Source organism: Felis catus, chromosome B2, assembly GCF_018350175.1.
Source record: "Felis catus isolate Fca126 chromosome B2, F.catus_Fca126_mat1.0, whole genome shotgun sequence".
Lineage (NCBI taxonomy): Eukaryota > Metazoa > Chordata > Mammalia > Carnivora > Felidae > Felis > Felis catus.
This window is the reverse complement of record NC_058372.1, coordinates 145,072,710-145,085,231: the sequence shown is the minus strand read 5'-3', so window position 1 is coordinate 145,085,231 and position 12,522 is coordinate 145,072,710. Positions and strand designations below refer to the sequence as shown.

General features: G+C 40.8%; 1 protein-coding gene and 1 pseudogene across 4 annotated transcripts in view; one reads left to right on the top strand and one right to left on the bottom strand.

Annotated features, from left to right (window-relative positions):
• PRKN (parkin RBR E3 ubiquitin protein ligase) overlaps positions 1-12,522 on the top strand; it is a 1,341,418-nt gene that overhangs the window by 648,570 nt on the left and 680,326 nt on the right. For all 4 annotated transcript variants that reach the window (XM_019831462.3, XM_045058626.1, XM_045058625.1 and 1 more), the window contains exon 5: positions 5,054-5,137. In XM_019831462.3, the coding sequence (XP_019687021.3) occupies positions 5,054-5,137 (84 nt within the window). The remainder of the gene's footprint in view (positions 1-5,053; positions 5,138-12,522) is intronic.
• LOC102902286 lies at positions 7,383-12,070 on the bottom strand (annotated as a pseudogene).

Here is a 12,522-nt window from a genome sequence, read left to right as displayed (position 1 = left end):
GGTTTGAAGTGAAGTAATTTCTCACTTGAGACCCGGGATGCAGCTGCTGCTACAAACTAGTGAGATTCTATGGTGGTCAAAATGCTGTTGCAATGTTTTGTTTTGTTTTTTTTAAGTGCTTTTCAGTATGAACTTGGAAAACTGTATTTACCCTAGGTCAACGATTGGCAAGCGTTCTCCATAAAGGACCAGAATAGTAGGGATTTTAGGTTTTGCAAGCCACTTCCTCTGTGTTGAAACAACTCAGTTCTGCCCTTGCAGTACATAGACAACAGGCACACGAGTGACCATGGCCGTGCTCCGATCAAGTTCACGTGCAGACACGGAATCCTGAATATCACTTACTCTTCATGTGCCATGAAACACTCTTCTTTTTGTGCTTTTTAACCATTTAAAAATCTAAAACTATTGTTTTTGCTGTGTGAAAAGAAACCCTAGGCCGGAGAGTCAGCAGACCACAGATTGTTCCCCCTTGCTATAGATGCTCAGATAATTTATGTATTGTCCTGATTGTGTAATCAATATTGAGCTAAAAAAAGGAGGAAGTTTTATAAAAAGCAGCCAAATGATCCTTTATTAAGACATGTATTTCACCACTGTTCTGACATTTTTTTCAGATATCTTTCTCCCATTCTTTACATTGGAGAGATTAAATACATTTTGGGGGGAATTCTCTCCCTGACATGGCTGCCGTGTGATATGCAGTCCCTTTTAAATCTTGTAGCCTGGAGACCTTTTTTACCCCTGTATAAAAACCATTAATAACAAATGCTTTAACCATGCATCTGTTAAAACACAGTATGCAAGGATGAACCAATTAACATTTTATATTTCCTAAGACTCGAAAGCGGCAACATTGAATCTGCTTTGTAATGGCATAAATTCACTGGCACACTTGTTTCTATTTTCGGGATGGGTACAGCAATAGCGTTCAATACCGATGCTGGGAGGAGTGTGGCTCAGCTAACACATTGATTTCATTATGCTGAATTCCCATAGTCATTGGAATTCTATTGGCTTTATTACTTATGTTATCTGGTTATGGTTTGAGATCAAGAAGAATATTGTGAATGGGCTTTCAATAATCTCCTTGTACAAAACGAGGACTTATCAGATAAAGTAGTATCTTATATGATAATTATAGGAATTGTTACATAAATGTTTTCATTGCTTCTTGGACTTTGAAATATTAAGGCATGAAAAATAAATATCTGTGTGATGCACATTTTCATTTCATCCTAGATTTTGCGGCAGGGAATCCTACTCTGGGCAGTGAAATGAATGCAAATGGGCCCTAACCCCTATGTTACTCCTCTGTCCCCAGACTGTGCCCATGTTAGCTTTATCTCTTACCATTGCATGTGCTTTAAGTAGGTCAGTGCTTCCTGAACCAGCCTCGAAAGGCTATTGATAGAGCAAGGAAGCAATGTCTCCATGTTTAGTTAATGGTTATCCACGATGAAATGGATTTCCTTTGCAACCAGGGACTTTTCCAAGCCTCAAGTATGCCTCAGTTCATTGTCGGTCTCCACCAGCCACAGCGTGTGATCAGTGCTTCCCGTGGCTGTCCCGCCAGAGACTGCCATGTTCTAAGGATGGGTGGCTACTGTCCCGGATGGAAGAGACACAAGACACTGTTTTTCTTAGAAGTGGTCAGGAATGTTGGAGAGTTAAAAGGGGAAAGCCATGAGACCTTCACAATTATTTCATTATACCCTGCCTCACTTCAAAAGGATTTGACAAGTCTGCAACAATACGTTGAGGCTAAAAACAAGAAAAACCAAATAAGATGAGGAAAGAGGTCAAGGAAAATCAATTGAGAAAAATAATATGAAAGCAAAGGTAAAATTAGTAAACCTAATATTTATTATAAGTTATGTAAAGTTTCCAGAGCCGGGCCACAGACTTGACTCTCTAAAGTTTTCCTAGTCCTCTAAAATTGAAAGAAACCACCTGAGTGACTCAGTCGGTTAAGCATCCGACTCTTGATCTTAGATCAGGTCATGATCTCACAGTTTGTGGAATTGAGCCCTGCATCTGACAGTGCAGAGTCCGATTAGAATTCTCTCTCTCCCTCTCTGTCTGCCCCTCTCCCGTTTGCACTCTCTCTCTCAAAATAAATAAATAAGCATTAGAAAAAAATGAGAAAAACCTGATTCCCAGTATCCATGGAGTATCCTACAGAGAAACAGATTAACAAACAAACATAACCTCCAAGATGGGTCCTCGGCCAAGGATTGAAATACGACGTGGGAGACGGTATTCCAGCCATGCTGGTCTGCGTTGAATTTCTCATGTGAAGTTGGAAAAGCAAGGCTGATAAATGTGATCCGGTTCTTGGTGTCAGTTCTTTATCCTTCTTTTACTCGGATACGTGTGTCATTTTGATCAAATGAGCATATGGCTATGTTTAGAAATCAAACATACAGATGGCCTCATGATAAAAAAGCAACATCTTGTAGGGTGAGGATATTAATCCCCTCCTTCGCCTTCTCTCTCAGCCCCACCTTTGCCATCCAATTCGTAACCTTTATGCCTTTACTTTTACATTGCCCAAGCTGCATGGCATGTATGTTTGGTTACATAACCATGATTTCAATCATCTGCCCAATCTCAGTAGTATGATTGTAAGGTTGAAAGTCAAGGGAATGCTTACATCACCATGACTACAATGGATTTTAAATGCATGCATTACACTTAGAGGTGCAGGGGAAATGAAATTGCTTATTCCCCATAACGGGTGTGATCTTCATCATGAACCCTGACCCTTCCAGGGAGGTGTATGTTCTTGATTAATCAATGCCATTGTGTCGTGGGTCCCTAAGATGGCTTTGCCTGTCTAGGTTCGGTGAATCGCTGGAAGGGCTTACAGGACTCGGTGTATCGTCCTACACACGAGTAAGGTTCATCCTGCCAACAGGATGCAAAGTAGCAGATGGAAAAGACATGTGGTGTGAAGTCTGGAGGAAACCACAGGCAAGTTTCCAAGAGCCCTTTCCCAGCAGAGCCGCACAGGACGTGCTCGTTTACCCAGCACCCAGGCTTTACTGGAGGCTGGTCACTGTATACCCCTCCCTAGCACAATTCCAGACTCCCAGGGGATAAGGGGTTCAGCACAAACCAGGTTGTTCCTACAGACAGTTTTCATGCTGCAAACCCTCTGTGTAACTAAGCGAATGGGAACACTCCCCAAGTGCAAATTCCCAAGTGGCATCCCAGGGCCACCGTGGAAGCAGCCTCCCTAAGGACGGCAAGCCTCCGGCTTTTCTGCAGTCGCTTACAACCTTGCGGTTGAAGCAGTGGCTTTTGGTGTAATGACCTATGAATCCAGATCGTAGCTCCTTTTGAGGTTTGGCTCAAATGGCCTCTCTTGAAGTTTGGCTTAGTATCTTTAAGGTAGATGCTCAATGTCCCAGGTTCCCTCTGCCCTCCCCTGTTTTTCTCTAAATTATGTGGGTGCACGTGTAAGTGCGTGGGTCTGTGTGTGTATGGTGTGCCTGTGCGTGGTCTGTGGTGTGGTTGTGTGTGTGTTTACGTGTGAGTGGGTGCGGGTGTGGTACCCATGTGTTAGAGCGTCTGATGTGTGTACACATGCGTGTGTGTGCTTGGTGCACCTGTGTGTGCGTACGTGTGCTGGTGCAGGGGGAGGGGAAGCGAGCGCTCCTGGAGACGCAGGAATGGCTGAGATCCTCACGTGCTTTCCGAGTTTGCACTGGTTTGTGCAGCATCATGGCCAGGAGGCTTCTTGGTCTGGCTCGTGGGGCAAGGTGGTCCTGGTGCTGACTGGTGGTGACCAGTTTCACTGCTCACATAAACCTCTGGCGGGTCCCAATGTCTTTGGGAGTAAAATCACCACGGCGGCCATCCCTTGACCTTAACCTTTCTCCACTGGCCGGGCACAGGCCCTATAACACGTCTGCTGGAAGCGCTGTCATCACCACAGCTGGTGACACCACCCTTCTGTCCTCCTCCTTCTCTGCCGTGTCTACAGAGACACCACCCATCTGTCCCGAGGCTCTTGCCCAGAGCCGTACGTTGGATGAGGCCAAGGCTGGGCCTCTCCCTGCCTTCTCTCAAGCTGTCTGACATTCCCCTGAACTCTTAGACCTTCTAGCACACGTGTAAATTCGGCAAATCTGCGTGTCCCCAAATCACTCCTCACCATTCTCCCACTTACTTGACAATTCAGTTAGGTAGAGAATTTTAGGTTGAAAACTCTTTCCTCTGATCTTTAAAGGTATTTGTGCTACTTAAAATTTCTATTTTGATTTTTGTTTCTAGTTAGGGGATCTGACCTTTCTCTCTAGAAGATTTTAGGATCTTCCATTTATGAAAATTCTCACTTTCCCACTGTTGGCTGCTCCAGGCGTCACTCTGTTGTGGCCCATGCCTTCTTCTTGAGCCTTCAGACTTGCTGTGGTCCCACAGGGCACAGAGGCCCCTCCTCTGCTGCAGCCTGTTGAAGATTTCCAGAAACGCATGGAAATTTCTTCTCAATCAATACTCTGTCTTCTGTTCTCCTTGGTATTATGGGTTTACACCAAGCTAGTTTTTAAATGTAGTTTTCGTGGTGCCTCAGGAGAGAGTGGGGGAAATGTGTCCGCTCAGCCTGCCGGCTGTGACAGGTGGCCCTTCCCGGTATGCCGCCACGTGGTCCACGACTGCCCCCGAAGAATCCTTTTGAATGTAATTGTGTAGATGTTTTCATGTAAAAGTCATCATTTGACATTGCAGTGAACTCAAGAAAAGTGGTTAAGTTTTCAAACCATTGAATTAACCACAGTGGGGAGACGATTACGTGTGAATGTACCACATGTTTGGATCAATATGCTAAACATCATCTTAGTGTATTTAAGAAAATAGTTTTGATCCACCAGATCCCCCAAAAGGATCTTGAGAACTGCCAGGTTCTGTGGATTACATTTCAAAAATCATTGGATGACATATTACTATTCATTATCATTTTATAGTAGAAATAGATTTTAGAAAACATACTAGGGAGTACCTTTGTGTTACAGTTCATGCACCAAGTATATGTTTGTTTTTCTCAAAGGGTCCGTCTTGCTGGGACGATGTCTTAATCCCAAACCAGATGACTGGTGAATGTCAAACTGCAAGCTGTCCTGGGACTATAGCCGTAAGTACCCAGTCAAGTCCATTTCTTTCTTTTTTTTTTTTTTTCATTATGACATCTTCAGGGTTTAGTAGGAAATGAGAATAGAGACAAGAATGCTGACTTTTCTTCCATATGATAGTATCCAGCAAAAGTGTTCTCTGATTCAAAGCTTTTATAATAGTCACCCAAAATTCTACCTTTTTCATTGCTTTCCAGTGTCATTTTCCCAGAGGCTTAACCACTTTAGGTGACTATGTTGAAATATGTCAATTTAAACTTCTTAAAAAGTGATATTCATGGAATATGAAGAAGAGCCACTTCAGAGCCTAGAAAAAGAAAATAACGAAGATATAAGGTTAAGCTTTGTGCCGATCCTGTGATATTTTGTATTTATATTCCCACATCATTCAAAATGGCTTTCTTTCTTCATCTCTACCTTTCCTTTTCTGACACAGCGGGCTACTAGAAAATCTAGTATGGATGAACAGCTATACAACTGAATTACCATCTTCTGTTCTCTGTAATCCCTTTTCTCATTGCAAACCTGGGGCATATCTTGATGTTTCGCATAGAAGAGGTATTTCTTGAAAGAGACTCTGAGTCCTGAAGTGATTTTCTAAATAATTTTGTATCCCAATCAAGTTGGTAATTTGTGTATTGTTTTACTTTTTGCCTCAAAAATTCCTGGATCTATCATAATCTGATTTTATATATCTCCTGAGCTGTAAATACCGTTACGGTACCAACACAAATGTCAATGTTAGTTCACAAACTGTCACAGCCAGCTGGCGGTTGGTATCTCCTCTAAGGAACAAAGTCTGTCAGTGGCAACAGGTACGGTGTTGGAGCTACAGCTATTAGGCGCGTCTTCTCTCTCCGATTTGCAGGGTGATTGCAAAGTACCGAGGTAGCAGTGAGCAGCCCAAGCAATCACTCTCCATCAAACAGGGCCGAGGACCATGAACAGATTTTTATTAATGCAAATCCTGAAGAAAAATAATGACTTGTGTGTCACTCGCAGGTATTGAGGCATAATACACTCTTGTAAGTTTACTACTGGGATGAAGTTAGAGTGTATATATTTATGGAGCAGAATTCTTAAATATAATGAGATATACATACATGCATACAAATGCAATGTGTGTATAATACACACATTGTGGCTGGGCATGAACCCCACTTAAAAAAAATCCATGAAGCGAGAGGGCATTGCTCAAAAACTGCCAACAGTGCCTCTCAGGTCCCCTTGGCCACCCTGTGAGTTCCGTGCCTAACCTAGTAACAGGCAGGGGAGACACAGGGGCCACCTTCTTTGACAATGTGGGTGGCGGATGTACATCCCAGCAGAGCCAGGATGGAGAGGAGGTGGCTTCTGTTGTAGGCTCTGGGCTCCAAAGAGCTCTGCCCAGGGAGGACAGGGAATTCAACACAGCCCCTGCAGACTTGCATGCAAATGGCTCTCATAGTCCCTCCCCACTGCGACTCTGGTGCCTAGAGTTGAATTATGACTGAAGGCTTTCTTGCAAAGGCTGTTCTCCTAAGGTTCCACCCAGGTGTGAACACATTTCTCCAGAGCAAGGACACAGGTATGCTGAGGGGTTCCCAAGTTCCCATGGTCAAAGACCTTCTCTGGTGTGAACTACCAAGTGTATCTCTTCTGCTGGAAGCATGCCACATTGACTGCACTCATAAATCCCTACCAGCATGTCACCTTCTGGTCACCGGTGTCACAGGAGCTGCAGAAGAAGGCTTTCCCACTCTGAGGTCTTTCTACAATGAGGACTTCGGGAAAGAGGTGGGAGCTTTGGATCTCTTAGACTCATTGCAGTCAGACACCTTTCTGTGCTTAAAACTTTCGGTGCCAAACAAGGAGGGCATTTGGAATGAAGGCTTCCTCACTGGTGTTGCACATGGAAGACTTTTCTTTGCTGCGTGGTTTCTGAGGACACCTCACACTCCTGATTGTGTGGGGTTGTGTTCCTGTGAATTGTCAGGTGGTAATTAAGAGCTGCTTACCTTGGAAGGCCTTTCTAAACACCTTGAATTTGAAGGTTCAAGACTGGGTCTCATGTGGCTAGACCAAGTCAAGTCCTTGCTGGCCAGCACCCAGGCCTCCTCCCCACACCTCTGTTGTGGGACCATGTGGGGTTGGAGACGTCAAGCCCCAGTGGGAACAAGCAAAATTATGCTGGGCACACACCATAGATGCCCCAGGGCCCTTGTCCAAGAGCCTCTCTTCTCCCAGGACAGGCACACAACCACACCCTCAAAGGTCATTGGTCCCGGCCAATTTCAGCATCTCCGTGGCCATCATCGGAGCCTTGGTCTGGGGGCCTCCTTGGAAGCCGCCCCATGTAACGTCATGGGAAGCAGTGTCTGGCCCAGTGATCTGCTCAGACCAGAGCTTTTCAGCATCAAATCCTTTAGACTGAAAACACGTTTGAATTGCCTAGGAAAATCATCCAGGGGATTGAAGTAAAATACAGATGTCAAATTAGTTTTAAAAAAGAAAAAGAAGAGGGTAGAGGAGAGGGAAGTAGGACAAATAAGAAGTATGTATGTGTACACACACATACACACACACACACACAATAATAGAATAAAACCATATACAACACTGACAAAACAAAATGTAAATGTGCTAACAAAAGTTTAAAAGACAAAGATTCTAAGACTGGATTAAAAGAACATCCAGCTTTATGCGAGACACAAGATATATACCTAAAACATGAGAACAAAAGCACTGAACGTTAAAGAATGGACAATGACATACCAGGCAAACATTAACCAAAGGGCAGCTTTTGAAACCATTTTAATTGCATATAAAATCAGTTTTGGGGGAAACAGCATTATTAAAATTTTTCATTTTTCTTTTTTTTAAAGTTTTTATTTTAATTTCAGTTAGTTAACATACAATGTTATATTACTTTCAGGTGCACACCATAGCGATTCAACACCTCCGTACAACACCCAGGGCTCATCACCATAAGCACACTCCTTAATCCCCATCACCTATTTCCCCCCATCCCCCACCAGCTCCCCCTGTTAACCATCAGTTTGTCCTCTGTAGTTAAGAGTCTGTTTTTTTAATTTCTCTCACTCTCTCACTCTCTCGATCTCTCTCTCTTTTCCCTTTGCTCCTTAGTTTTGTTTCTTAATTTCCACATATGAGTTAAATCCTACAGTATTTGTCTTTCTCTATGACTTAGGTAGTTTAGCATTATACTCAGTAGATCCATCTATGTCCTCAAAAATGGCAAGATTTCATTTTTTGTGGCTGAATAATATTTTATTGTATATCTATGCCACATCTTTTTAATCTATTTATCAGTGAACACTTGGCTGCTTCCGTATGTTGGCTATTATAAATAATGCTGCTATAAATATAGGGGTGCATATAATTTTTTGAATTAGTGTTTTGTATTTTTGGGGTAAATATCCAGTAATAGAATAACTCAATGTAATGGTAATACTATTTTTAACTTTTTGAGGAACCTCCATCCTGTTTTCCACAGTGGCTGCACCAGTTGGCATTCCCACCAACAGTGCATGAGGGTTCTTTTTTTCTCCACATCCTCACCAACCCTTGTTGTTTCTTGTGTTGTTGATTTTAGCCATTCTGATAGGTGTGAGGTGATAGATCATTGTGGTTTTGATTTGCATTTCCCTGATGGTAAGCGATGATGATGAACATCGTTTCTTGTGTCTGTTGGCCATCTGGATGTCTTCTTTGAAGAAATGGCTGTCCAAGTCTTCTTCCCAGTTTTTAAATGGATTAATTGTTTTTTGAGTGTTAAGTTGTATAAGTCCTTCATATATTTTGGATACTAAGCCTTTATCAGCTATGTCATTTGCAAATATTTTTCTCCCATTCTGTAGGTTGCCTTTTGGTGTTGATTGTTTCCTTCGCTATGCAGAAGCTGTTTATTTTTACGTAGTCCCAATAGTTTATTTTTGCTTTTGTTTCTGTTGCCTCAGGAGACATATCTAGAAAAAAGTTTCTATAGCTGATATCAAAGAGGTTACTGCCTGTGTTCTTTTCTAGGATTTTTATGGTTTCAAGTCTCACATTTAGGTCCTTAATCCATTTTGAGTTTATTTTTGTGTGTGGTGTAAGAAAGTGGTCCAGTTTATTTCTTTCGCATGTTGATGTCCCATTTTCCCAGTACCATTTGTTGAAGAGACTGTCTTTTTCCCATTGGATATTCCTTCCTGCTTTGTTTTGATCACTACAGCTTTGTAATATACCTTGAAGTCTGGAATTGTGACGCTTCTAGCTTTGCTTTTCTTTTTCAAGATTGTTTTGGCTATTTAGTATATTTTGTGGTTCCATATAGATTTTAGAATTGTTTGCTCTAGTTCTGTGAAAAATGCTGTTGGTATTTTGACAGGGATTACATTAAATGTATAGATTGCTTTGGGTAGTAAAAACAATTTAATAATTATTTTTCTAATCCATGAGCAGGGACTACATTTTCATTTCTTTGTGTCATCTTCAATTCCCTTCATCAATGTTTTATAGCTTTCAGAGTACAAGTCTTCCACATCTAATCTTTGGTTAGATTTATTCCTAGGTATCTTATTATTTTTGGTGAAATTGTAAATGGGATTTTTTTTTAATTTCTCTTTCTGCTGCTTCATTATTGGTGTATAGAAATGCAATAGATTTCTGTACATTGATTTGTATCTTGCAACTTTCCTGAATTTGTGTATCAATTCTAGTAGTTTTTTGGTGGAGTCTTCTAAGTTTACTATGTATAGTATCCTGTCATCTGCAAATAGGGAAAGTTTTACTTCTTCCTTATTGATTTGGATGCCTTTTATTTCTTTTTATTGTCTGATTGCTGTGGCTAGGACTTCCAATAGTATACTGAATAAAAGTAGTGAGAGTGAACATCCTTTTCTTGTTCCTGATTAGGCGAAAGCTCTCTGTTTTTCCCCACTGAGGATCCTTTATCTGATTTTGGTAGGATTTTGCCTCACAGAATTTGGAACTTTTCCTTCCTTTTCTGTTTCTTGGGAATAGTTTGAGAAGAATCGGTGTTAACCCTTCTTTAAGTGTTTTATAGAATTCATCTGTAATGCCATCTGGTCATGGACTTTTATTTGTTAGGAATTTTTTGATTGCTGATTCAATTTCTTTGCTGATTTTTGGTCTGTTCAAATTTCCTATTTCTTTCTGGTTTAGTTTTGGTAGTTTATATGTTTCTAGGAATGTATCCATTTCTTCTAGGGATCCTTCTAGGTTTTGAATTTGTTGGCATATAGTTTTCATGATATTCTCTGATAATTGTTTGTATTTCCGTGGTGTTGGTTATTATTTCCCCTCTCTCATTTGTGATTTTATTTATTTTTGTCCTTTCTCTTTTATTCTTGAGGAGTCTGGTTAGAAGTTTATCAATGTTATTGATTTTTTTCAAAGAATTCTCTCCTGGTTTCACTGATCTGTTCTATTATTATTTTAGTAAAACCATCTGTTAAATCCATCTGTTCTAGTGTATCATTTGAAGCCATTGTTTCTTTGTTGATTTGCTGTATAGATGATCTGTCCATTGAGTGGGTGTGACAGTCCCCAACTACTATTGTGTTGTTACTAATTAGCTCCTTTATGTTTGTTATTAACCGTTTTATCAATGTTGGGTGCACAAGTATTTACAATTGTCATATCTTCTTGTTGGATTTTCCCCTTTATATTTTTTGAGAAGTGTTAATATTCTGTATTTAATATCATGCATAAACCACCCCAACATGCCTTTCATTAAGCAAAAGGCAACATTTTAAATGCAAGGAATTTTAATTCAATTGGCAGAGTTAAGACTAAAAGAAGAAAGGAGACATTGTCAGCTTATCTTTAGCCCTTGCCTTTAATAGGCTAACAAACACAACTTGAAACACAGCTGAGCCTTGCTGTTCTGATAGAGTGAACCTTCACCCTCAGTATTTAAATATATTAATATAACCAATTATATAAATCTATAAAACCAATCTCCTGTAAGCTTAGAGATGGCATTTACCAGCTCTGTGAAAAGCTGAACACTGCCAATCACATATTCATTTAACCACGAGCCAATCTTATTTAAATCAGGACTGTCCAAAAGAAATATTCTATCAGCCATTAGTGATCTGAATCCGGGTGTACAAGATCAATTTAAATATGGTACACATATAAAAAAGTCATGAGACATTTTTGTTTTGTAATAAATAAAGCAATGGCCAATTATTACTCCTTAGTAACTTTTTTTTTTTTTTTAATTTTTTTTTTCCAACGTTTATTTATTTTTGGGACAGAGAGAGACAGAGCATGAACGGGGGAGGGGCAGAGAGAGAGGGAGACACAGAATCGGAAACAGGCTCCAGGCTCCGAGCCATCAGCCCAGAGCCCGACGCGGGGCTCGAACTCACGGACCGCGAGATCGTGACCTGGCTGAAGTCGGACGCCTAACCGACTGCGCCACCCAGGCGCCCCACTCCTTAGTAACTTTTTTAAGAAAAGCTATCAAGTCTGCTCTTTCCCCTGCCTTCTTAATGCCGGCAAAGATCATTTTTGTTCTTGGGATATACTTCTTGGGATTCTCCAAATACTCCATCAGTGTCTCCTCTCCCCAGGAGATGCCTTTGTTCTTGTTGGTATCCGTGTAAGAAAATCCAGGGGCTTGACCTATCTCTTGCCCAGATAAACCATGGATATTTGGCCCAGCTTGTGATTGCCTCCATTTTCCATGGTATGACACTGGGCACACTTCTGAACAAAAATCTTCTTGCCCTTTTCAACATAACCCATGTTTAAATTGCTCTTTGGTCATGCATGAAACAAAGGTGCCTGCTCACAATCCAGATGTCCCACTCTCTCTGGATTTCCCCCTTTACTATTATATAGTGTCCTTCTTTGTCTGTTGTTAGAGTTTTGGTTTTAAAGTCTTTTTTGTCCAATATATATATTGCTACTCCAGCTTTCTTTTGCAATTCATTTGCACGATAGATGGTTTCTTCACTTCCTCACTTTTAATCTGATGGTGTCTTTAGGTCTGAAATGAGTCTCTTTGTAAGGAGCATATGCATGGCTCTTGTTGGGTTTTTTGTTTTTACTTTTTTGTTGTTTGTTGTTTTTGTTTGTTTGTTTAATCCACTCTGTCTCCTTATGTCCTTTGATTGGAGCATTTAGTCCATTTACATTCAAAGTAATTACTGATAGGTATGTTATGTATTGCCATTTTATTACTTGTTTTGTGGTTGTTTCTGAACATTTCCTCTGATTCTTGTATTTCCTTTATGTTTTGCTGATTTTCTTTAGTGATATATTTGGATTTCGTTCTTTATACTTTGCATATTTGTTAGTGGTTTTTGATCTATGGTTACCATTAGGTTTGTGTATAGCATCTTCTACATATAGCAATCTATATTAAGTT